This window comes from Podarcis melisellensis (genome assembly GCF_964234715.1).
Source record: "Podarcis melisellensis genome assembly, chromosome: 12".
Taxonomy (NCBI): Eukaryota; Metazoa; Chordata; class Lepidosauria; order Squamata; family Lacertidae; genus Podarcis; species Podarcis melisellensis.
Window position 1 is genome coordinate 42275416 of NC_138544.1, and position 25258 is coordinate 42300673.

Here is a 25258-nt window from a genome sequence, read left to right on the forward strand (position 1 = left end):
ACACAGGAAGCTATTCAATGGTTCAGTGGAAACTGTAGATGTCAGAAGCAGGGCTCTAGCCTAGTCTTCTCTTCAACATTTTGCTTTTATCATTAAAAAAAAATATACCCCACTCTTTGTCTGTAGACTTTAGGATGGGTTATGGCAATCAAAAACAAAACTATTAATCACAATTAAAAAAACAAGTTGTGTACATTATGTCTTCTGGGTATCTCATGAATCAAAAGGCCTGTAAAAGAAAGGCATTTTCAGTTATCCCTGTGCATGGATTTTTGTTATTTTTGCTGCTGTTGTTTTGGAGAAGTATTCAAGCATGCAAGTCCTGATCTGCAGTCTCCATACAGAGGTTTAAGCACCTCTGTGAAACTGGGCCTAAGGATTGTATCAGAACTTAGGACTCAGGACATTCCAGAAGTCAAACTAGATTTAAAATGCACAGAAAACTCTGTTTCCCTGTCCACCTGCTTTGTCTGCAGCTAAAGTTACTGCCCTTCTAATATCACCAGGAGAATATAATTAAATCCAGACAGAGAGACTCCAGAGTGGAATGATTTTAAATAACTATGAGGGAGAACTTGGGAGGGGGCAGAGTCCTTGCCACTGGCAAAGGGAAGAGGACAAAGCCTAAGGAGACTGCATTCTTAAAATAAAAAAGATTTTAGCAACAGAGTGAAGAATTTACCCATTCGCCTGGTTCCAACTGCAGATAGCTATTGCTTCTAGCTAATCAGGGCAATCATTTCAGAGAATTCACCTCTCTACCTCCTTCACCTGGCATTCAAGAGACCTCAGACTGTTTCATGCATACAAGTCAACTACTTATGTCCACATGACAAACACCCCTGTCCCTGTGTAGGGAAGGGGGCATGGAAAAACAGCAGTGTGAACTAAGCTATATATGGATACTGCCAGTAGTGCCAATCTGATCATTACAGTTGGAAAGTAGAACAGTCACAGCATGCTATTTGATAGATAACTTGCAAATAAGTCAATATATTTCAACTGATGCATAAGGGACACACTTATTTTAATGTTCAGCGGAGTATTAAAAAGAGAGAAATGGCAAGGAATCTTTCCTTGCAAATCTGCCTGTTTGTGTACAACTCAGCTGCACTTTCTCTCCTGCTGGTCACGGGTGAGGTGGAATCCCTTCCCTGCAAATTGAATTTGTGGACAAAGCACCAAGTGAGGAATCTCTTTACCCTCAAATTGCACCAGGGTCTTTTTATTCTGCTGTGTGAAACAAACAGATCCATTCCATCTCCAAATCCTCTGGCACATGCAGAGGAGTTGGGAAATAAGGCAAAGGTGTTTCACCCAGATACAAACAGGGAAACTCAAATGCACTAAGAGAAGGTCTTGCTCTTGCTACTTCCTATTGTGTTTTCCAGCCCAGGTTAACAGATGATTCTTTCAAGCAAGAGAAACACAGGGTCATTTGTTGACCTACTAGTGGGCTGGAGCAAAGATAAATTTTAAGCACCTCCCAGCCCAGCCCAGGTGAGTAAATGGCCCTGCCACTCTCCTGGAGAAAGCAGTCTTTCACCTTGCACCTTACAGAAACTTTAAAGCAGCACAGAAGTCCTGCAACCCATTTAATCGTCACAGCAACCCTGAGAGGTAATTAGGTTAAGAGTGTGTAAGGTCGCCCACGGAGTTTTATGGCCTGAGTAGTGATTAGAAACAGAGTCTCTGCATTCTTATTCCAGCACTAACCATTAGACCATACTGGCTCTCCAAAACCTTTCCATGTGTACAAAAGCATCTTCCAAAGGCACCAGGGGATCATTAAAACAAGGAAGCTTATTTCTGAGAAAAAAATCTTTGCTGGTCTTGATGCTGCTGCCAACACTGTTTCCTACCAGTTCCAGAATTAACAGTGACAACAACAACAACAACAAAAACTTAACCCCCAAGCTAGGAATTGTTATTCACAAAGCCAAACTTAAACATACATGACAGTCTCCACATCTCCACCACCAAAATTTTAACCGCAGCAGACTTATTGTTCACATCTGCTCTGCACTTTGTAGAGTCTAACACTGACCAAAGAAACCTGTAGCTTTCATTTGCAGCTTATTTATCAATGCAAAGGAGTGTATCATAAAAAGTTATTGAATGTATAAGAGTAGCTACAGATAAAATGAAATAGGAAACAAAATATTGCAAAGGAAATATATTTTCTAAAAATACGTACTGCATTTTTGCACCATCCACAATTTGGTCCAGCTTGTATACAATCAGCACATGATTTAGCATTAGCTTTTATACAATTGCTCCCACCTATAAGAAAATGCAAAGGTTTTTTTTAAAACAAATGATAACACATACCTAACTTAATGTACTGTATAAGTAAATGTCTTACTAGCCGTAAACTGAGGTTCAAATTAATCATTATATCTATAATTAACACATGATTGCAAGTGTTGTTTAACAATCAATTCCACAAGTGCTCAGAGCCTAGAGGGAAAGTTGGAGCACCAATGCACATTTCTTCTGTGCCAATCATAATTCATTAATTAGGACTGCTTCAATCCTAATTAGGACTGCTTCAAATGCCATGGAACAATCCTCCACATAAGAAAAAACCATGAAAACCACAACAAATTGCACATGCATTCATTGCACTACACACACATGATGAAAAGGTGACGCTAATCTAGATTTTCCAATGTATGTACAAACAGTGAAATAGATGCAGGTGAATTCCAAACATAAAGAATGAAACGGCGGAATGTAAAGACGTTCTGCAAGAGAAATTGCACCTGCATCTATTTCACTGCATGTTCGGAAAGGCTGTTTGGTATTTCTTACTTGGAAGAATAAGAGGCGCATAACATTTCAAATGACCTGACGTGGGACAAGAGTACAATTTCAAGCTGTAGATGCAGTTAGTTCAGCATCCTTCAGATGTGGCTACACTAGAGAAATAAGAGTGTGGTTCTGAAGATACAGCTCAATCTCTTCTCCAGGGCAAACACTTCGTCCGCTTACCTCCTGTTCATATGTCCTCTTTGCCAACAGTTTCAGAGACATGAGCAAAGAGGTTAAACCTATATGGATTAATGTTGTATGAAAGTGAAACAGGCAGCATTTGTCCTTGAATCAATTCAAAACAAGCATAGCAAGCTTACACTAGATAGCTCTGTAATTAATAGGTCACCTGCACTGTAGAATCGAAAAACAGTCTACGTTTTCTAAACCTGTACATATTTCCATTTACCTTGTTGGGCAGATCCGCAGACCACAAAGCAGTTTAATAATCCAATCCAGATGAGAAACTTGAAATTTGCCTGTAAAATAAAATATAAATAATTGAACTAGTTAACTATTTCTATTCCTTTGATACAAGCACTTATGTCAAGAGTATATACATAGCACTGTCAACTGTGTTGTAAAAAGAAGGTTATACATATACAGTCACTGTTTAAAATGTTGCAGTAAAAGCAGAATGAATACTGTATTCTGTCCTTCTGGAAGCAAAGTTCTACAGATCAGAAATAGGCATGAAAAACACAGCATAGAAAAACAGAGACAAACACACAGATCTCATGTAACAGTATTTTTTCTTTAACTGCATTTGCATGTTTGCATATGAATTACTACTTTGAGCTTTATTCATGTTTGTAGTACAGTGGAAGCACAGGTTGCAAACGTGATCCATCCGGGAGGCACGTTTGCAACCCACAGTGTTCGCAACCCACAATGCTGCGTGTGTGCAGGTCATGATTCGGCGCTTCTGTGCATAGCACAATTTAGTGCTTCTGCGCTGAAACCTGGAAGTAACCTATTCCGGTACTTCTGGGTTCAGACCGGTGCACAAACTGAAGCGTCTGTAACCCGAGGTATACAGTATTGTATAGTTTAATTGTGGAAAGGTATTCAATATACTTAGAAAAAAACTAGAAAAGAATCCACGACATCCCCACATCACTGCAGTGATTCCAATTATAAATTTAAATACAGTGTACAGTTGTAGAAACTAACTAATACCTCTTTTATCACAAGTACATGAAGCACAGGGAAAATGTGGGTGTACCTTTTTTTTTTAAAAAAAGAATTTGTTATGGGTCAGTATTGGGGGCTCTTGTATTGGGAATCTCAATTTCTCCCAACTAGGCTTGCTTTTATTAACATCTTAATTCCATGCATTTCTGATTTCTGACCAGGGAACCACGACAAAAGATCAGGGGGATGCTGGAGACATAGTGTATCTTGATTTCAGTAAGGCTTTTGACATAGTCCACCACCATAGTCTGATGAAGGTAACTGTTAGGTGGATTTGTAGCTGGTTGACTGACTGAACCCAGAGAGTTCCTCATCATCCTGGAACTAATGATTCCTTGTCATCCTGGGGGAAAAGGGACAAATGGGGTGCCACGGGGTTCCCTCCTGGGCCTGTTGTTGTTCATCTTTAGATGAAAGAATTGTGGGGATGCTCAACAAATATTGAAAAGGCTGTCTGAAAATAGACTGAAAATAGAGAAAGATTGTTTTCTCCTGCTTGGGGGGCGGGCGGGCGGGGTGGGTTAGGACTCAAATCAACAGCTTTGAGTTACTAGAAAGGATATCCCAACTAAACATTAGGAAGAACTTTCTGACAGTAAAAGTTGTTTGATAGTGGAACTGTCTCCCTTGGAAGGTGATGGGCTCTCCTTCCTTGGAGGTTTTTAAGCAGAGGTTGGATGGCCATCTGTCATGGATGCTTTAGTTGAGATTCCTGCATTGCAAGAGGTTGGGCTAGATGACCCTCAGGGTACTTTCCTACTCTACAATTCTATGATCTGATGGGGAAATATACAGTGGTACCTCGGGTTACATACGCTTCAGGTTACACACTCCGCTAACCCAGAAATAGTGCTTCAGGTTAAGAACTTTGCTTCAGGATAAGAACAGAAATCGGGCTCTGGCGGCATGGCGGCAGCAGGAGGCCCCATTAGCTAAAGTGGTGCTTCAGGTTAAGAACGGACCTCCAGAATGAATTAAGTACTTAACCTGAGGTACCACTGTATAGTTTTAGCAGACTGCAAAGCACTTTGGACTGAGGTGGCCTGTTTTCCAAAGCACCATAATGCATTTCAAAACAAGCATTGTAGTTGAGGCAGATCCCTAATAAGGATCAGCTTTTACTTTTTCAAATGACGGGAAACTATTTATTTCCTACAAATAAAGACATCTAATTAGCAAATGCTGTTTTAATTATGTAGCAGATGCTGACTAGCATTTTGTCATCACCTTAGTTCATTTTGTTAGTCTGAAAACCCTTACCTTACAATTAACCAAAAATCTCACTCCCACTCCCCCCGCAACCAGAAATCACAGTAGAGGCAATGACTGTTTTATGCTCGTCCAATATGCATGTGACCGCACATGTGCGCATCACTGCAACCAGGAAGTGGCCAGGAAAGGGGGCAGGGTGTAACAGGGTGAGCAGGCTTATGCATGCTCCACCGACATGTGCAGGAGTCAAGAACATAACCCCTGTGTAGAACCATTGTTACCTGTACAACAATTCACCAGACATTTCTTAATGCAGTTTCTGGTGGAAGCAAAGTTATTGCCTCATTCTTTGAGCAAACTCAGCACCATAGATGCTTCCCACCCACAACTTCTTCAAGAAGAGATTATTCAGCCGGGTGTAACTTAAAAGCCCATATTTAGCTACACAAAATCAATTTTGTTTGGAATATAAATAGTTCTTACACAGCTTACTACAGCCTGTATGTATTACACAGCAGTATTTCCACACCATACCTTAGCCTTCATAAAGGCATGACTTGCTTTAAAAAATCCCAACTATCATTAAGAGGCAGCACCCTATGATGACTACAATCTTACTGAGAGAAAAAAGATAAGTAGAAAACTAAGCTTCTTTGTTCATCCATATTAAACCTGGAAACACTTATCTCATTATTCATGTAATAGGAGGATCAGTCAAGAGACAGAAAAGAATCATACAATTTAAGCCCTATAATGACAGGCTATTCTTGGGAGTTTTCTCCAATCACCAGCACCAACCAGGACAGCTGTTACATGGTTTGACTTTTTTGCCATGTGGCATTGCTCTCCTAAAAGCAGCATGTTCACTACATATTCAAGGTGAGGTAAAAAGGAAATTTCTGCCTAGTACATGCATAACCCAATGTCTGTCTATCTTCAGTAAAAGGAAGTTCACCATTTCCTTTAGAACTCAGACTTTTAGATGCTCCCACCCAAGAAAGCCAACAGATGCTCAGCGATAGAGCTTTAAACATCTTTGATGTTCCGAGTATTCTCAGTCAACCATAAAGTATTTAACAGATCATATGTACATTTCTTATAGATAGTAAGTAGGTATTGAGCACCTAACCATGCAGCAAAAGTGAGGCTTCCCACCCTCTCATTTTTAGACTCCTACCCAAAACAAAAAGAAGAAACAATTCAGACAATTTGTGACCCCCCCAGTTCCCCAACTCAAAAGCAAGGATGCGATGGGGCCTGTGGCCCTTCAGCTGCTGTTGGACACCGACTCCCATCAGCCACAGCCAGGATGGCCAATGATCTGGGGTTATGGGAGGTATTGTGCAACAACACCCAGAAGGTCCCCATCCTGCTTTAATGGCTTCAAAATATGTAAAAAAATGAGATCTCAGATTTAGAAATGGGGAGGCTGTGTGTAAATCACAATTATCACAGTTATTTTACGGGCCTCTTTTCAGCTCTAAAAAGGGCCCTAAAGCAGCTCACATAAAAATGTTAGAATGATAATTAAATATTCTATATGATAGAATACATAAGATTGGTAAGAATCTCGGCTTCTATTGAACAAGTCGACAGATATATACAATAGAGTTTCTAGTCCTCAAGGAATGTGTGGAGATGAAGCAGCAGGAGTCAGAGAAATTCCAGAATAGTGTTTTTGGCGCTCAGTGGGCGCTCAGTGCCCTTTATTGCTTCTCGCCCCCCAATAACTGGCAGAAGCATACTCTAAAAGAAGCCCTCCAACATAATGTATACAGCTGTGTGAGTGTTCCCCAGCCAAATTAATCTTTATTTCCAGTGTGCATTGTTTACTTAACTCTCTGTTGTAAACTCATGAAATGAAAAGAAAAACTTTTCTCGTATTACATGAGAATCCCATACAGAATAATACCATGGGAAATGGCAATTAGATTTTAAAAAGATTTAAAATTGGTAGTATTATCTCCATTAACACCACACCCAAAGGAAGGGAGTATTTCCTGCTGTGTGTGTAAGTCAACTAATGAAATAGATTAGAAACACTTCTGACCATTCTACTGTAGCCATCAAGTGAATATCAAGGTGCTATTGTGCTATATATGCTCTCACAGACTCTCATATACAGTGGTACCTCGGGTTAAGAACTTAATTCGTTCCAGAGGTCTGTTCTTAACCTGAAACTGTTCTTAATCTGAAGCACCACTTTAGCTAATGGGGCCTCCAGCTGCCACTGTGCCGCCGGAGCACGATTTGTGTTCTCATCCTGAAGCAAAGTTCTTAACCCGAGGTACTATTTCTGGGTTAGCAGAGTCTGTAACCGGAAGCGTATGTAACCCGAGGTACCACTGTATATACATATACATGCATGCATACATATCCCAGCACATTATCAAACTGAGGAAGGGCCACATGCTTTACATGCAATATCTGGCTTCTACAGGTAAGGCTGCAAATGACTCCTGTTAGGAACCCTGAAGAGATGCTGCCAGCCAGTGTAGACAATATTGTGCTAGGTGGGCTGATGGTCTGGTTTGGCATCAGATTCCTATATTCCCAAAGTCATCCCATGAAATAGAACCCTAGGTGGGGATATACAGGTAAGAGTTGGCTCAGTTCTCAATGGATCCCAGTGCACATGTTTTGCAGAGAAATGTCCAGGTTCAATCAATGGTACCATCCGTTAATAAAAAAAGGAGAAGGTAGCAGATTTCAGAACTCCCTGCTCAAGATACTGGAAAGCTGCTACAAATCAGAGTAGGCAATACCAGGTTAACTGGATAAATAATCTGACACAAAAAGGTAGCTTCCTAAGATATCTGCAGTATACAGCGCTCTCTCCTCACACACATAACCACCTACCATACTGACTGGTATTTCATTAATGGGATATTAATGGGAAATTTCAGTGGTTTTTTTTACTGCCTGTGAAGAAAGAGGCAACCATGAAGGATGAGCCTTCATGTATAGCATCTCTAATAATGGTCTAATTCACATATATAAACCATGATTAACAAATGAAGAGGGAATTCACTCCTCCCCTGGTCTTGTTGTACTACCTAGGGCTAAGCCATGGTTTGGCTTTGCACTGCGTCAGAACCCGAAACCTTGGTATGTCTCCCCCAAACTACAACCAGTAAATCAAGAAACTTAAGTTTGTTTTTGCTAAGCCATTGTTTGGATTATTATGTTCATAAGTACTAGAAATTCACATTTTGAGCCATCCTGCTATCATACATACATAAAAACCACACAAGTTGCAGCAGCAATTATGGTTCCTAGAACCATTGGCAAAGTGACTACCACAATGTTAAGACTACAGCTAAAATAGGAGACACAGGAAAAACCCATCTATCTGTAAAACACTCCTGAAAATTCCATTCCCCTGTCCCCCCAAAATCACTACCCTGAGAAAGGCTGAGTTGAATGGGTTGGCTGAAATTTAGTTTTTTTTTAATCCCATTGTTGGTATTGAGCCATTTTTAAAAATCCAGAATAAGCTCTTAATCACATGTTTTGGGTGTTTTGGAAGTTCTGCATTTCAATAAACAAAAATACGTACTTGCTTTGAAATAATTAGTGTTAAAGCTTGGTACAGATTTACATTCTTCTCTGTAAAAGAGAAAGACAAATACAAAATGCAAATAAGAAATCAGGATCTGAAATCTTATTTTGTTACTGCTTTCACAAGAGTTTAAACAAACCAAAGCTCTAAGTTCAGACATTATGAGAAAATGTGGTTTGTTTAAAAAGCAAGTGTTTCTTATCTCTGCGCCTGTTGGTAGTCTGAGAACTCACATACATGGAGAACATGGTTTGCTATTAGTGAGTTAAAGTCCTTTTCAGATGTATCTTTTAGAGATCTCATTATTGCTGACTGCTTCTATTTAGTACTTTTTGATACGTAATCATTTACTGCCTAGAAAAGGCTGCTTAATCATTTCCTTGGGATACATTTTTTGGTGACACAATAATTAGTCATGTTTTGTCATCATTTGGGTAAATGCTTACAGCCTATGCCTCACTGCCTTTAAAAACGTTACAGGTAAGACGCTATCTCTGATTGTACTTGCTAAATTATACCAAAGAACAGCCAATCTAGTCATTCTTCTTCCTAGTTATTTTGGCTACAATCCAATCTACATGCACAGAAAGGTTCCGCAGCAAGCTATAAAAGCCATAAAGACTTTTTGGTTTACGTTATTCTGCAACTGATGAGAGGATAATCTTGGGAGGGGAGGACTGCAGCATTTCTTTGCTGGGTTGCAACCAATATTATCAGAACTAGTGTGATACTAAATTTTTACTTTCATAAACTTCATTTCATGCAATTCCACCGGCTTCCATGCCATATATCAACGTGACTAAATTGCCATTTGCATGTCAGTACAATACAACACGTAGCATCAGAGTGTGACCTGCAGTCCCAATTTCAAATCTCACTTCAACAAGGCAGCCTCAGCTCTTCTTACATGGCTACGGTAAGGATTACATATGAAGTTCTTCAAACACTCTAGAGCACTATATAAATAGCAATTAGCACACACTTTTAAACTATCATAATTCCAAACAATCACTAACAGATGAGTACTTAATAGAGCGGTGTAATGCCCAAATACATACAATATTACTTATACCAAGAAATGTTTTGGTATTTTTATAGTTACCAGTAACATTCTTAATCTGAGTTTTGTCAACAATGTTAGGAGCTGAGTAAATCCATCTTTAAAACTGGGTAATGCCGCATCCCAATACAGTCGTACCTTGGTTCTCGAACGGAATCCATTCCGGAAATCTGTTTGACTTCCAAAAACATTCGAAAACCAAGGCGTAGCTTCCAATTGGCTGCAGGAGCTTCCTGCACTCAATTGGAAGCTGTGTTGGACGTTCGGCTTCCAAAATATGTTCGCAAACCGGTAGACTCACTTCCAGGTTTGCGGCATTCGGGAGCCAAAACATTGGAGTTTCAAGGCATTTGAGAACCAAGGTACGACTGTAAAGTCATTGAAAAATTCCTATTATTATTATCAAACCTGAAATGTCTTCCATTAATACATGTTTGGAAGCCTTCTTGGCCGGTGTTGGGAGAGATGTACCATACTATACGTACCCACTGCCATCTTTCAACTTGGGCAGTAAGAAACTCTTGAAAGCGTAGGTGACAATGACAAATAAACCTCAAACTGTAATACAATCTATAGTGCACAGAACTGGGTTAAACACAACATAGTTAATAAGATTAAACAGTGTGTTAGTTTTTCAATAGTTAACTAAAAATAAATAAATCACATGTTAAACTCAAGGGGATAAGAGTCAATGTGCCTTTTCCCTTAGAACAATCCACACATGTTCTGAATACACAATAACTGTCCTTGCTCATTTCACCTCATTGCCAGCATCACATCTAAAATAATAAAATGATCTCATAGGGCTTTGACTTTTATAGTCTATGCATGGAATTGGTTCTTGTCTATAAAACCAAATGTCATAACAAATAAATATTTAAGGCACACAAAAAATTCTATGCCCTGCGCTACTTACATAATATACGGCTTGATTTCAGGAGCACAAATAGGGTAGCAGTACCCAGAAAAATAAAAATAAGGAAGTATTATTTATTTCCAATATTCACATACCAGTTTTCACTACTAATGGTGACAATAGTTTATAAAACAATGAATACAATAATTTTTTGTCAGAAGCACAGGGGGCAGATGCACCACTAAACCATGGTTATGAGAGCAAACAGACAAGCCATAGGCTTGTGCACACTATTCTCACCTTTCCTTATGCACGGCACTTCAAAGATTCCAATTCTGCTTAAGAAGGAAAATATAGTTTTCTGTTCTATCCAAGCCTGGCATACTGGTTTGTGCAAATTGTACCTTGTTTGCAAAGGGGGATCATACCCTAGGTTACAATCCTGGGTTGCTGGCAATAGTTTGTTGAAACCATCAATTGCTGCTCTTTTAACTGCCAAGTTTTTTGCTATTGTGATTGCTATTTAAAAATAAAAATTAAAAATTAGCTGACTTTGAACTCAAGAGGCCAAAGGTGTGCTATAAGTATTCAGAATAAATAAATGGTTATCCAAAAGTAAGTCCAGGCTCTATAATGTTCCTCCAAAGTAAACATGTCTAGGATTTAAATAACAATTCATAGAACAATAGAAAACAACTGCAAACTTAACTGCCATCTGGGAGTAGCAGGGGTGAACAGAGCTACTGTATCCAAAGCCTTGTAGCTAAAGCTAAGGAGTGGTGGTGGTAGCAATGAACTTTGCTGCAGTTGCTCTAGTAGTTTATGAACCAGGAGATCCTTGAATGGCCTATTTCTGCCACAGGGAGTGGTGGATTTCCATTGCCCATTGTTTTGGCAGATGTAGTGGAGATCTCTGCAGTGCTACATCCTCTATAACACTCTCCAGCATGGTGGATCAGGGCTTAGGACTGCACTTCAAGTGACAGTGTCAATTTCCAGAAGCAGTTGAAAAGAAGAACCCTCCAGCCTAGGCCTACTTTGCAGGTGTGTGAGAAGTTAACCTCTTTCTGAGATAATTTAAGGTGTCAGAATTAACAGAAACCAGATAGGGATTTATTAGCAGTGAAAACATAACATAAAACGGGACTCAGGCATGGTTGACAGAAAGAGGAGAAAGTCCCTATAAGGGCACGCTAACATGCACACATGGACATAACTGCAGTTCATTGTATTGGACTGAAAATCACGCATGCAAGTAAGAACAGTCCCAAAACTGTTACCACAAAATATATTATGAGAGTAAAATCCAGTATCACTTCTCCAGGAAACAACAACACACATAGCCACCATGAGGCTTGAGCTGCGTGCCAAAAAAGCCACACTTAAGTCATTAAACTTTGAGGTAAGCATGCACATATCTAGGCTACAATATTTGCAACTTTTACTTGAAAGCAAACTCTGTGAAAAGTAATGGGAGTGGCTTCAGGATGCTAGACTACAGTCCTAAGGCTATGCAAACATGGAGTTCCTTTCTAAGCATGCTCAATCAGAAAAAGTTCCGCTGTGCTTAATGGAGCAGACTCCCAGGTAAATGTACATAGGAATATGGCCCAGTTCCAGTGCAGTTCACAAAATGTACTTGCAAATTTGGTAGACACTGTTCACTTTTAAGCTTTGTAAAGTCTATCAGGAAATGGCATGACAGGCATTTCCTGTCTCTTATGTTGGCATTCTCCTTCAGCTGGGGCATGATTAACACCATCAACTTACAGACACTATTGGGGGAGGTGGGAGAGAGAAAGCAAGGGGCATAAATCTCCTGAGCCCTTCCAGATGTTGGCACTCCAACTCCCATCAGCCCCAACCAGAATAGCCAGTGGCGAGGGATGATGGGAGCTGCAGCTCAACAACATCTGGAGAGCCACAACTTCACCATCCCTGCTCTAAAACCACCGACGTCCAACCAAAACAGCCCATCCAACACCACCACCACACCCACCCACAGGGAACGAGGCTCGTGGCACCCTTTTAGGCTAACACAACGATTGTGGCAAAGGTTTAGTGAACTAAAGCCCACGTCATCCGACGTGGCCAACAAATCCCTTGTATGGTGCCACAAGATTCTTTTGTTGTGCTGCTGGCTGCAACATCTCTGCCTGCCTGGAACTTGCAATTAAAAAGTCATTTAGGGAGCGGAGGACATATATAATAAGTAATAATATCCTCCGACGCAAGTGCAGCCCCCCCCCCCCGCAGCACCTTCGGTTATTCTCTCCCCCTCGTTCCCGCCCGGCGAACACGCCCTTATAAAGGCACGCTTTGGCTTTTCGGGCTTCTGAAAAAGGGCACACGGCGCTCCTTCCTCCCTGCCTCACAGAAAGGACGGGGGGGGGAAGGCAGCGCTCTCCCTCCTTCTCCTCTATAAGCCCCCCCCCCCGCCTTTCTCTTTCTCACTCGGCCACACTTCCATATCCCACAAAATAGGGAGAGGCTGGAAACAAAAAAAATTAGAGGGATACAGATACACTCGCAACGCCCAGACTTAGTTTTGTCGTCCCCCCCCCCCTTGCCTGCCCCTCCTCTCCGCGGCTACCTGTGCCATGGCTGCGGCTGAGCTCGGGCGCCTCCCCGACCCTTGTCCGGGGGCTTCGAGAAGTTGGTGGCGGGGCTGAGCCTCCTCTCCCTCGTCTCCTCTGCTCCGGGGCCTGGCCCGGCCTCCTCAGGGCGACGCCTCGGGGGTGCTGAGGGTGGCGGCGGCGGCGACTGCTATCCCCTCTCGCCTACCAGAGCCGCGCCTTCTTCCCTTCCTTCCTTCCTTCCAACCATACGGCAGGGCCGGGAGAAAGGGACGGCCAGGCCTTGCAACCGCCGCCGCCGCCGCCGCCGCTCCTTGTGCGCCTCCGGAAGCGCATTCCTCCCCGCTGCCGTCAGGCTGGGCGGAGCATGAAAGGCGCGGAATTGGGGCCCTCAGGCTTGTCTGCGTCGGAGCAAAGCGGGGTTTTCCCTCCCTGGCCCTCGTCACGGAGCTCACCTTTGCCTTGAAACTCGGCTTTTAGGATCGACAAAGGTTCACAAACGCACACGCGTTGCCTTCATCCCCCTGCTGCAAGTGTAGATTGGCCAAAGGTTTGGTCCTCCGTAAGCACACTCCTGGGATATATATTTTTACTCGGAAGTAAAGCTTGCGTTCAGAGGGTGTAGACTTGCAGCCTGAGGCACGCTCTTTCTCTTCACTCCTACAGGTTTCATTTCACGTCAGGCTAAAAAACAGAGAGTACATTGGAATTTCTGGGTGATCTGGGTACAGTGGTACCTCGGTTTAAGTACTTAATTCGTTCCGGAGGTCGAATTAATTTAATTAATTATTTAACCTGAAACTGTTCTTAACCTGAAGCACCACGTTAGCAAATGGGGCCTCCCGCTGCTGCCGCGCCGCCGGAGCACAATTTCTGTTCTCATCCTGAAGCAAAGTTCTTAACCTGAAGCACTACTTCTGGGTTAGTGGAGTCTGTAACCTGAAGCGGATGTAACCAGAGGTACCACTGTAGATCAGGAAAGGCTCCTTCCTGACTCCCAGTTGTTTACCCAAAGAAAGACTCCTGAGTAAGCAGGTAACAAGGGGAGATGCTGCCCTTCTGCGGATTGGTAAAGAGTTCTAGCAATGGAGGAATTTAGAAAGTGGAGTCTCTATTTTAAGGTTGTTTCTTGTCATAGGGAAAAGGAACCAAACCATATCCCTAGATCCACTTTTTAAAGACAAAAGTTGATTCTATTCACATTGAATAGGCACTTTGCACATACTCACAACTCTCTTTAAAAAAGCCACATTCAAGTCCATGATAACTGAGCAGGCCCTACTAGTGTTGAACTACAACTTTCATCATCTCTGGCCATTGACGTACTACTCTTTCAGAACCAAACTTCCCCTTGACCTCTCTCATCCCTGGTTAGCTTAGTCATTTGTCTCATCCTGCCAAGTGACAGTTGATACAGAATTTTAAACACCCTTATACTGAGTCAGATCACTGGTATATCTAGCCTAGTAGTGTGTAATCTGAACTTCCAGTGGCTCTCTAGGGTCTCACTACAATAACGCACTAATTTGGAAGACAAATTCCCACAAGAACAAAGTGCTCATTTTTTATTGGTGGTGGGGAACTTTACATAAATCTTTAATGAAAGAGGAGCACCCCTTAGAAGGCATATGTTCCAACAGCACCACACTATTAACAGCAATGAGCATTTTTGCTAATGTGATATCTCCAATGAACCTAAAAAGACGTATCTGAAAGTCTGCTACTATGCACATCTGGATGTGTACACTCAATTAGGGTTGCCATATTTTTAAAAAGTGAAAACCAGGACACCCTAAAGTTGTGTAATATCCGGGGTGTGTGTGTTGGTTTCTAGCACTTGTTGAACCTGAGAAATTAATCAAAATGTACAGGCACTTTGTTTACCATCTAGTTTTATGAAGAGTTCTGGAGAACTCAAATGTTTGCATGCAGTTTTCTGATATTTGGTTGGACTAATAAAGGTATTGCCCTAATCAGTGCTATTTTTTCTAGAAAAAGAGGTGCCAGAACTCTCCATGAACACCTCCCTCATACTCTTAGTTCCAGTACCTCTCAGGTAGGTACCATTGCCATTCTGAGTTCTGGCAAGTTCCAGCTGAAAAAAACCCCTGGCCCTAATATTTCTTTTTTTTCTTATGGCTTAAGACAGGCATTTCTACATATTGTGTAACAACTGATTAATCTTTAATACTTTAGTTAGTCTATAAGACTTTAGCAGCAACAGCAACAACAGCTACAATAATAAATTAGGCGGTGATTCCATGCACAATGCTTTTAGAAATATACCCTTGTCCAGCTTTCCTCTCTACTTTAAAATAATAGTTTGCCTTTCCTTGTAACTGCAATAGCAAACATATTCCTCCCTTATATATCTTTTCCAGCATTGCCTGCACAGTTAGTTGTAGAAATTTAGATTATGGTTTCTTAGGACCATTCAGGTTCCCCCTGATTTATAGTCACACATTACAATGGTAGTAAGGGAAATGATGTGGCTTTCAGAGAACACAAAGGGAAGTTCAAAAGGAGCTGTCAGATGTGTAGATGGGGCTCTATAGAAAGCAGAACTGCATAATTGCCTGCTCCCAATTCAAAACCACAAGTTGAGCAACCTGTGAAATTGATTTAAAAGCTGTCAGAAATAATATATAAAATATTGTCAGTTTCTGAGCCTCTGGAATACACTGTAGTCACTGTAAAAGTTTAGTTGTTGTGATCAAATATGTTTTAACAATTAATAGCTAAATTCAGTAATATTGCACCTTTACATATATTCAACCTGAATGAAACTCCCCCTTAGTTTTAAAATAACCTGCCAGATGGGCGGAGTATAAATAATAAAATTGTTGCTGCTGCTGCTCATGTTTAAACCTAGATCTACCATTAGTTCATGACCCATTGAACATCCATCAGTCTATCTACATTTGCATTATTCCTTTTGTTACAAAAAGCCCTGTGTGGCATGTGAAAAGCTCAGTGGAGCAGCAATGAAACTATTATCAAAGGCCCTACCATCAGCCTGCAAAAGTCATACACCAGAGATCATTGTGTTCCCCGTTATCAGTTTGCTAGCTGTAGCTGGGCCTGGGGACATCCTATTCCATAATAATAATTTTACTATTTATACCCCGCCCATCTGACTGGGTCGCCTGAGCCACTCCCGGCGGCTTTCAACATACCATATAAAAACATAATAAAACATTAAATATTTAAAAGCTTCCTTATACAGGGCTGCCTTCAGATGTCTTCCAAGGGTTGTATACAGTGGTACCTCAGGTTACATATGCTTCAGGTTACATACGCTTCAGGTTACAGACTCCGCTAACCCAGAAATAGTGTTTCAGGTTAAGAACTTTGCTTCAGGATGAGAACAGAAATCGTGCTCCGGCGGCGCAGCAGGAGGCCCCATTAGCTAAAGTGGTGCTTCAGGTTAAGAACAGTTTCAGGTTAAGAACGGACCTCCGGAACGAATTAAGTACTTAACCCGAGGTACCACTGTAGTTATTTACTGTATTTATGTGAATCTAATGCGCCATCAAATCTAATGCACACCTCAATTTTTAAAACCTTGGAACCAAAAACGGTTTTGCTGGCGAATGTAAATGCACCATCAAATCTAATGTGCACCCTAATTTTCGCAACATAATTTGGCCAAAAAAGGTATGCATTACATTTGGGTAAATACAGTATCTCCTTGGCTTGGGCATCGCATATACTGTAGTAACTTTGTTATTAACTGCCATATGCAACTATTTCTGTGATTTTTAAGATCTGTTGATGATGCCAAGAAATCCTCCCAAGCACTTAATATATTGCAGTAGTTTGTGGCCTGGTGTTTTCATTCCTTTCTTGAAAACACACCAGAAAGTTTGGCACTGATACATAGTGAAATGCCAAACATATTTGCCTAGGATGCTAAGCAAAAATAGATTATTTTGGCTGGCAAAACACAATGGAATTTTATGTCATGCTGCCATAAGAGTTTGGTCAAGAGCTTGCCATCATCAAGATCTATCAGGGTCCATATCTGTTCATCTTTTGGAACTGATGGGTAATCTGTCCTAAGCTGTTCTGAATTACCATTTCCACTAGAATATTTCAAAAAATTGACAACTTGGAAGAATAATTATAAATCAGATTCACCTCAGACATTCACCAAGCTCCTTGGCAATAGTGTTATGAAAAACAATATTTTGGTTAAAAGGAAAGGTTCATCAGAAAAAGCGCATGAAGAATTTTCTAAAAAATGAGCACTTCCAATGACAGTAATAGAAATCTGCTGAGTCCAGGCTGGAGTGGTGTAATGTTCAGGGGTTGTAATGAGGCCAGTGATTCGCTGTATTCCACCAGTACAGTATTTGAAAAAAGGTGTTTTGGAGATCAAATGTACCTTTGGTGAGGGATGGGGAACCTCTTTGGCCCATATCTTTATCTCTCTCCACCTCACAGGCCAACTATGACAAGTGGACAGAGCCACCTATCAAAGAAGTGGAATCTGAGCATAAGCTGTCTCTTAACTGAAGCCCAGTCACCAATAAGATATCCTCTTTTTAGAGTAAACAGTTCATTTTTAACTCTATACATCCAGTATCCATTGGAACACTGAGAAACCCATGTTTTGTCCTCTATTTCAATTCCACAGACACCCATCTGATGGAAGCAGGGTGGAGTACATTGACTTAGTCATTGGTACCACCCATTAGCGTTCAGTTAAAACAGAGGGTGGATTACTGGGGGACTTTGGAAACTCACTATAGATCTCAGCCTAACTCATCTTTCAGAATGTCTCTAAGGAGAAAATGTATAGAGGTAAAAAAAGATCCAGTTTAACCCATTATTAGCCTTAGGGTATGGGGGGGGGGGTAATCCACACATGGTGTAGTGTAGTAGTAAAAAAGAATGGATTCTGCCACTCTCAGCACATTTAAGCTTTCCTCATGAAAAAAACCCCAAGACATTCTAGACATAGGATCCCTTTAAAACAATTTCTTAGCCAAATTTACCCTGAATGTTCCTATAATTTTCACTGTGGGTTAGGATTTCCACTTCATCCTTTACACACACTCTTAATGAGAAAAAGTAGGGAGGGAGGGAAGATGAATTATCTTACCATGCCCAAATAACCAAAGCTTATTAAAGGCTCAATAATCCAAGGGGATTTATTTTGTGATTGTCCCATTATAGGTAAAAAGCACGTACTCCAGTCAAGCCGTGGAATTAGCTAAATCTGCCTGTTCTGAAGGCGAGAAACAAGTATTACAGCTTGCAGCTATGGTAGAGACTTTGCCTTTTGATATATTTAGTTTGTGGTTACACAAACTCTTTTCCATTCCAGATCACACAATACATGTGCAGTTATTTTAAACAAAAAACTATTTTAAAAAATCTATATCTTTTGTCTCGTTTATGATCATATCAGATGTTCCCAGGATGGTTGCTGATGCTGAATGGAAAGATGACTGTGTTAGATTTCCAGTGATTCATAAAGCCACCTCCTTCTCTGTTCTCCTTTCAGAAGCCTTGCAAATTTCCCTCTGTCAGTTAAATTAGGGGTGGAGAACCTGAGGTCCTCCAGATATTGCTGAACTTCAAGTCCCATGGCCTCTAATAATGGGCCGAGCTGTTTGGAACCGATGGGGTTCAGAATCCAACAATATCTGGAAGACCGCAGCTTTTGTACCTAAATCCTAAATTGTTGCTCATGAGGAACATGTATTCTGAGCACAATGAGAGTTTTGTATAACTGAGTTTGTGTGTCATCATAGTGATCTTGCTATATTTATTACAAAGGAAATTGGGCACATGGTTAATGTTTTCACAAATACTCACACCACAGAGCAGTATATAAAAGTTGACAAAAATGAGCCTGGTTTTAATCATGCCCATAAAACTTAATGCAAAGAAGTCCTTAAGACATACTTCCTCCTGATACAACCTCTTCTCCAGGGTGGTACAATACACAGAGTTAGGCTTTATTGGAAAAAAACCTCCCCTTTCAGCCACTTACTGCAACAAGGGTTTTGCAATGAAAGTATTTTGTTATGATTAGGTCCTCCTCGCCTTTTTAAACAGTTGACATATATCTGTGTCAGTGTTACTTTCAGTTTATATCTCCATTATTCCAGTTTAACAGCATCACACAAAAGGAAAGTAGCTACTTATCTACCATTTCTTGTTGATTATAAACTATATTGCATAAAATGCAGTAGTAAATAATCTGGGGAAATTGTTTATTACATTTTTTCATTGCTTTTTACATAAATGTCTCAAAGTGACATAGAGTATTTAAGAATACTGGACTACCTGCCAAACATTTAACAACTGTGATACTCATATGTTGAGAGACTATCTGAAGACAGGTACTTGCCACTTCATATTCTTTATAAGCCTTTGAAACAAGGTAAATATATTGGGTGAAGCATTTTATGGACATATTATCCTTAATTCTGCATTAAACCAGCACATGGTGCTTAGCATATGTTTTGTTAAGTGCAAATTTAAAAATAGTTCATGACCATCTTAGAATCAGCATAAGCCCAAGGCGTTTTAGGACTTTTCTTTATGTTATCACTTTATCTCCCGAGATGTGAGTAAGCCATAAGCAGGGTTTTACTCACACAGCACTGTTTGCACTTAGTAACACAAATAGTTTGTCAAGCAGGATTAATCAGCAAAGCTGCTGTGAGATCGCTTGCTTCTTATCACCAAATCTGTAGTCGCCCAGCAGCTGCATGTGGAGGAGCGGAGACGCGAACCCGGTTCCCCAGATTACGAGACTACCGCTCTTAACCACTACACCACACTGGCTCTCACTGGTTTAAAAACCAGTGATAGGAGTTGTAGTTCAACAACATCTGTCAGGAATCAGGTTGAGGAAAGGTGCTTTTTAAAAAGTTATTCAACAAGGTTTTCTAAGTGGATTGCCTTGATTGCAGGTTTGGTTTGCGCACAGATTTCCACATCACAATTAGAAACCCTATCTAACAGCTGCTCAACCTTTGAAAACTAGACAGATGGTGTTACAAAATGTGTTGTGATGCTTCCCATTTCTCTAAGCAGTAGGAAACTCCAGCTGCTACAGAGTTGAGTTCCCTTTTGAGAAGCTTGTGTATTTTTTTGTAAGCATAAAAATATACAAGTTGAGCAGGGGGCATCAGACAAGAACTTTGGCAATCATGCATGCTGGTCTTTAAAGCAGTATCAGTTCTCCCAAAAGCTGAAAGCATAGCCTTAGAAACTCACAGCTGTGGCCAGGAAGAGTCAATTTCCCATGAAAAGACATCTCGGTTGCGTTCTAAAGCTTCATTCCATGTGGATTCCCAAAGATATATATAGATTTGGATCCTCAACAGGCATTTTGAAGAATTCTGATGGAAACATGAGTGAAAATTGCTCATGTTTGCTTATTCATCCCACTTACGGAATGGAAATCAATCCTCCGATAACAATTCCATAGTTTCCTCTAATTCCGCCATCTGCAATCCCCTGCATCATATCCCATATCATGCCCAAAGGCCCCCCAACTGCTAGGAGCACATGTTGGTGTGGGGCAGTGAGGTCTGAAAGCCCCATTCTGAAATTTCCTCTGTTCAAAAAAGGAAAGTTAGGATCTTAAAACACAGCAATTAATAATCCATAAATTTAGTTTATACATACAGTTTAATGTGGATTATAAAAGCAAGCTATATAGCAAATCTAACACATAATGTCCTTGTTATTGTGGCTTACATTATTCCATCTTGCTTGGGGGGGGGGCGGACTTCAATCCCAGTAAGTCCTTCCCTGAATACACCATGGTTTGTGGTGGTGGTGGTAAGTCCTTCCCTGAATACACCATGGTTTGTGGTGGTGGGAAGTGTAGAATATGAATTGCAGGATAAGATTACAGATTTGATTACATCTATTCATTTGCAACTCTTTATGAAAACAATTTAGTAAACTGGTTTGTTGTTACTGCATTCCATGCTGCGTATGTTTCTGTTGCAGGACTCAGTGTTGGGTTTGTCCTAATCTATAATCTATAATAGCTCCCTAGCAGTAAACTTAGATGATTCACTATGACTCATTTTGAAGAATAGATTTATACCTCCAGTTCAGCAGCATCCAGATAAAATCACTGGCTGTTTACACAAGAAAGACCATCCCAAGGCTTTAATACGGCACATATATATTTTCTCCCTTGAACATTTCACTTCTTACTTTTAGTTGCAAATCAGCAACACAATCCTTGCCTGCAGTTTTGAATGGAAGGAAATCAGTAAGTACTGCTATAAATTAAATTTCAAGTGCCAAGTGAATGTCCTCCTTTTGTGGAGGTAATTGGTAAGAAGAGATCCTCTTTGTTACTGTAAGTTCAGTATAGAAACTGATAGAAGTGATGATTACAGCTTTGTTGCTGTTAGGAGTAGCTGAGACTTCAAAGTGAAAGCAAGATATGGAATTGCGCTAAGAGAGAAGCCTCTTGTTAATGGGGATTCAGTCTTATGGAGTGTATTCATGTTGCCTCCTTAGAACACAGTGAAGTTGCTTCCCCATCTCCATGTGCTTCACAGCTCTTCCCTTCCCCCCAGCTGTTCACATCAGCACAGCTTCATTAGTGTCAGATTCCTTTCTGTTTGTATACACACCAGGGGGCATTGATAGGGTGGGGAAATGCCTTTTACCCTATGCAAAGGTATTCATAAGTACTTAATTCACTCGGGAGGTCCGTTCTTAACCTGAAACTGTTCTTAACCTGAAGCACCACTTTAGCTAATGGGGCCTCCTGCTGCTGCCATGCTGCCGGAGCATGATTTCTGTTCTCATCCTGAAGCAAAGTTCTTAACCCGAGGTACTATTCCTGGGTTAGCGGAGTCTGTAACCTGAAGCGTATGTAACCTGAGGTACCACTGTATTTTGTTAGGATACACATGCATTTTGGATAACATCATTTGATGTATGAAAAAGCAGCAAATGCACAGCAAACAGGAGTGTGAACACAGCTGTGTTGTCCATAGGACAAGTCGGCAGAAAACCTGTAACTAGCACAATCCTGACCATGTCTGCTCAGAAGTAAGCCCTTTCTAGACCACTTTTACATTAGAAGCCAGAAGGCATTCTCCACTACTTGTTTTGCTTACATTTAGCCAATATGTGCCTGACAGCACAGCCTACGCAGAAGTGATCCCTATTCAGTTCAGTGGGGACTTATTCTCAGGTCAGTATATGTAGGCTTAGCTCGAATGTTTATCTTTTGACCCAATAAAAATGAATAAGATTTGGAGGGGCTCTTGAGATCAGTTTCCTCAAATGTTGGAGAAAGGTTAGCTATGACTTACGCGTTTCAGTCCTTCCAGATGTTTTACTTCCTTAATGTTGGTTAGACATACAAATATAAGGTTCCTGGTTTTCTACTTTACTGTAATGGAAGAGGACGTCCAGGAACTGAAAGGAACAAGGATCAGAAAATGCACCACCGTTCTAAATCTATTTTAGAGGAAACTATTAAATGGATACTGTACTAACTTCAGCTATCATGTCCCTGTTACCAATTTTTAAACCATTGAATCAATTGTTTCTGGTTTTCTTTTAAAAATAACGGTGTTTCTGCAATATAGAAGTATGCAGATAGGAAACAAAAAGAATAGCCCAAGGGCATTCTCTGTCCAATGGGTGTGTCATCGTGACCTTGCAAACCAGGGCAGCACTATTGAATGTGCTGCCAAAAATAAAGTAAGCTGTAGCAGGGTCTTTGTTTAAAATCTTAATAAAAAAATGAATCATTGAAAAGAGCATGTCCCTGCATGGCTTCTCTTTTAAATCTCTTGGAGATTTTTTTCTACAATCAAGTGACATTTTATTAAACAAACAAACAAACAAACAAACAAACAAACAATAGGAGTTCAAATATCCTGCCCCATGTTTGCCTTCTGCAACCATATCCTACTTCTCAGTGGTTTAATAGTGAATTTCAAAGTGCAGGAGACTCATCATGGCTGCCCCCTAAGCCACATACCAAAAATGCAGGCAGCTGTACAGATCCATTATTATTCACAAGCACAGACACAGCCATGGGTGTAGCCACAATTTTTGTTAGTGGGGCAGGCCTTTTGTTAGGGAGGGGGCAGAACCTCAGTTTGCTATGTATTTATTTTTATTTTTTTGATGGGGGCCCATGGACACAGCCAGAATGACTAGCTCCCTCACCCCCATGAGCTGCATAGCTTAGAGAAGAATTTGACTTGAACTTGTATAAACTGCAAAGAAAGCAAACCAAATCACTTTGGACTCTAGCTCGCAAAACAGTGACACTGACTGCCAGGCAAGGAAGGTTAATTCTAAATCCACATTTCACTTCCCAGAGTAAAAGCAAGGCCTGTGAGTTACTGTGCTGCTCCTTCCATTAGCAAAACAAGAGGAGGAATGAATGAGCTAGATATCTCAGATGCTAGGTTGGGAAACATGTAGATGGACAAAAGGAATGTCAAAAGGAGGAAATTGGAGGCTCCAGTGTGAGGGTAGTGCAGATAAGGCTCACTGAGCAATTAATTCATTGCTTTCCCACTCAGCTTTTATCTTGCCCTTCATCTGACAAATTCTGGGTGGAGTTCATGGTTCTCCTCCCAATTCTTTGCTTATGACAACCCTGCAAGGTAGCCTAGGCTGAAAGATAGTGACTAGCTGAAGGTTAGCTTTGGGGCTGAGTGGTGATTTGAACCTGGGGATCCCTGGTCCTACTCCAAGTAGGGCCTTTTAGCATACAAAATGGTAATAAAAACTTTCAAGTCACACTGAAATATTCAGGGATAGATGATCTAAGTATTATTCTTTTTTAAATCACATGTGTGGGTGATAATGTACCAGTAAAATTGAGGGCTCTTTAAATTGAAGTTTAGGCAGGGAATAGATCAGAAATCTATCTGTTATACAGTTTATTTATCTGGGGTGGGGAAGGAGACACCCAACAAGGATTTCCAGCAGAATTGGCGGTGGTTGTGGGCAGAATTCAGCAAGAAGATACAGTACAATGAAATTAGAGTGCACTGAGTATTTACTCTCCGGCGCTAGTCTATGGGCAGTAGAATCTCTCTGCATGAAGCAGCAGTCCGGATTATGTCTGTATATGGAATTTGACACGGGTGGAAAGAGAATCAAGCTCCTGACGCAAAGCCTTTAGTGTGCTAGAAACTCAGGGCCAAACTATGTGTTTTGCCAGAAGAGATCTGTGACTGATCTCTTGATGTTTTGTTCTGGTTTTTTTGTTTTAGCTACTGTAAATATATCTGTGGGGAGGCCCCTCTGCTCATTGGACTGGGGAAGGAGCAATGAGGATGGAGCTTTTTAACGTTCCCTGAAGCTTTTTGCTGCTCAGAATTGATGCTTGCTAGTTTATATTTCTTCCTGTATTTTTTTCCTCTCCCAGGAAGCACGAGGAAAAGAGAGGAGGGAGGATTAAACACACCCAGCCCTTATGCCACTTCCTTGACCAAATTAGGACCTCTCCCTTCTCCCCGCAGCAGTGTTTAGCTGAAAAAGAAAGTTGGGAGATCATTCAAGGGTTTCCCAATATTACACATACCTTGGCAGTAATTTTCCTGTTATTTTAGAAGCACAGCCATGCCAGTTTGTTGCAGCTTGGGCACTGCAGGTACAACAGCTGATTGTGGCATGAGCTCCTTTATGCTATAGCCTACTTCCTCAGCTGCATCTGATGAAGCAGGCTGTTGCCTAGGGAAAATGTGGGCTATCATAAATTTCTTAGCCTTTAAGGCACCATATTTGCCCCTCTTGAACTATGCTAAATCCAAGGCTAACAAATGTGGGTGGGGATAGTCTAGCCCCACATGTATCACTAGAAGTTTCATAGCATCCAGCTGTACATATCTACAGCTCTCTGCACATGATCAGGAACCCTGCCTCTCTATATATATTCTATCTGTATTCTAATGAGAGAAGGGGAGGTCAGAGGTTCAATGCATCCCCTGCAAAAGTTAATTATTCACAGATTC

General features: G+C 40.9%; 2 protein-coding genes and 1 long non-coding RNA gene across 4 annotated transcripts in view; 1 reads left to right on the forward strand and 2 right to left on the reverse strand.

Annotated features, from left to right (window-relative positions):
* The window catches only part of ITGB1 (integrin subunit beta 1), a 34080-nt gene extending 20473 nt beyond the window's left edge, over positions 1–13607 (reverse strand). Inside the window, exons 1-3 of one of the 2 annotated variants that reach the window (XM_081931670.1) lie at positions 13292–13607; positions 3224–3293; positions 2198–2283 (exon numbers count right to left, since the gene is read on the reverse strand). In XM_081931670.1, the coding sequence (XP_081787796.1) occupies positions 2198–2283; positions 3224–3293; positions 13292–13300 (165 nt within the window). In that variant the 5' untranslated portion in view covers positions 13301–13607. The remainder of the gene's footprint in view (positions 1–2197; positions 2284–3223; positions 3294–13291) is intronic. The other variant, XM_081931671.1, reaches the window with a different exon arrangement.
* A 283-nt stretch (positions 13608–13890) lies between these two features.
* LOC309353447 lies at positions 13891–18605 on the forward strand. The gene is made up of 4 exons (XR_014161861.1): positions 13891–14004; positions 14247–14309; positions 15267–15330; positions 18456–18605. It is a non-coding gene; the product is annotated as an uncharacterized lncRNA (long non-coding RNA).
* Positions 18606–24848: 6243 nt separating this feature from the next.
* Positions 24849–25258, reverse strand: part of LOC309381141 (integrin beta-1-like) — a 39350-nt gene continuing 38940 nt past the window's right edge. The window contains exon 17 of the mRNA XM_081931702.1: positions 24849–24977. Within this exon, the coding sequence (XP_081787828.1) occupies positions 24940–24977 (38 nt within the window). The 3' untranslated portion in view covers positions 24849–24939. The remainder of the gene's footprint in view (positions 24978–25258) is intronic.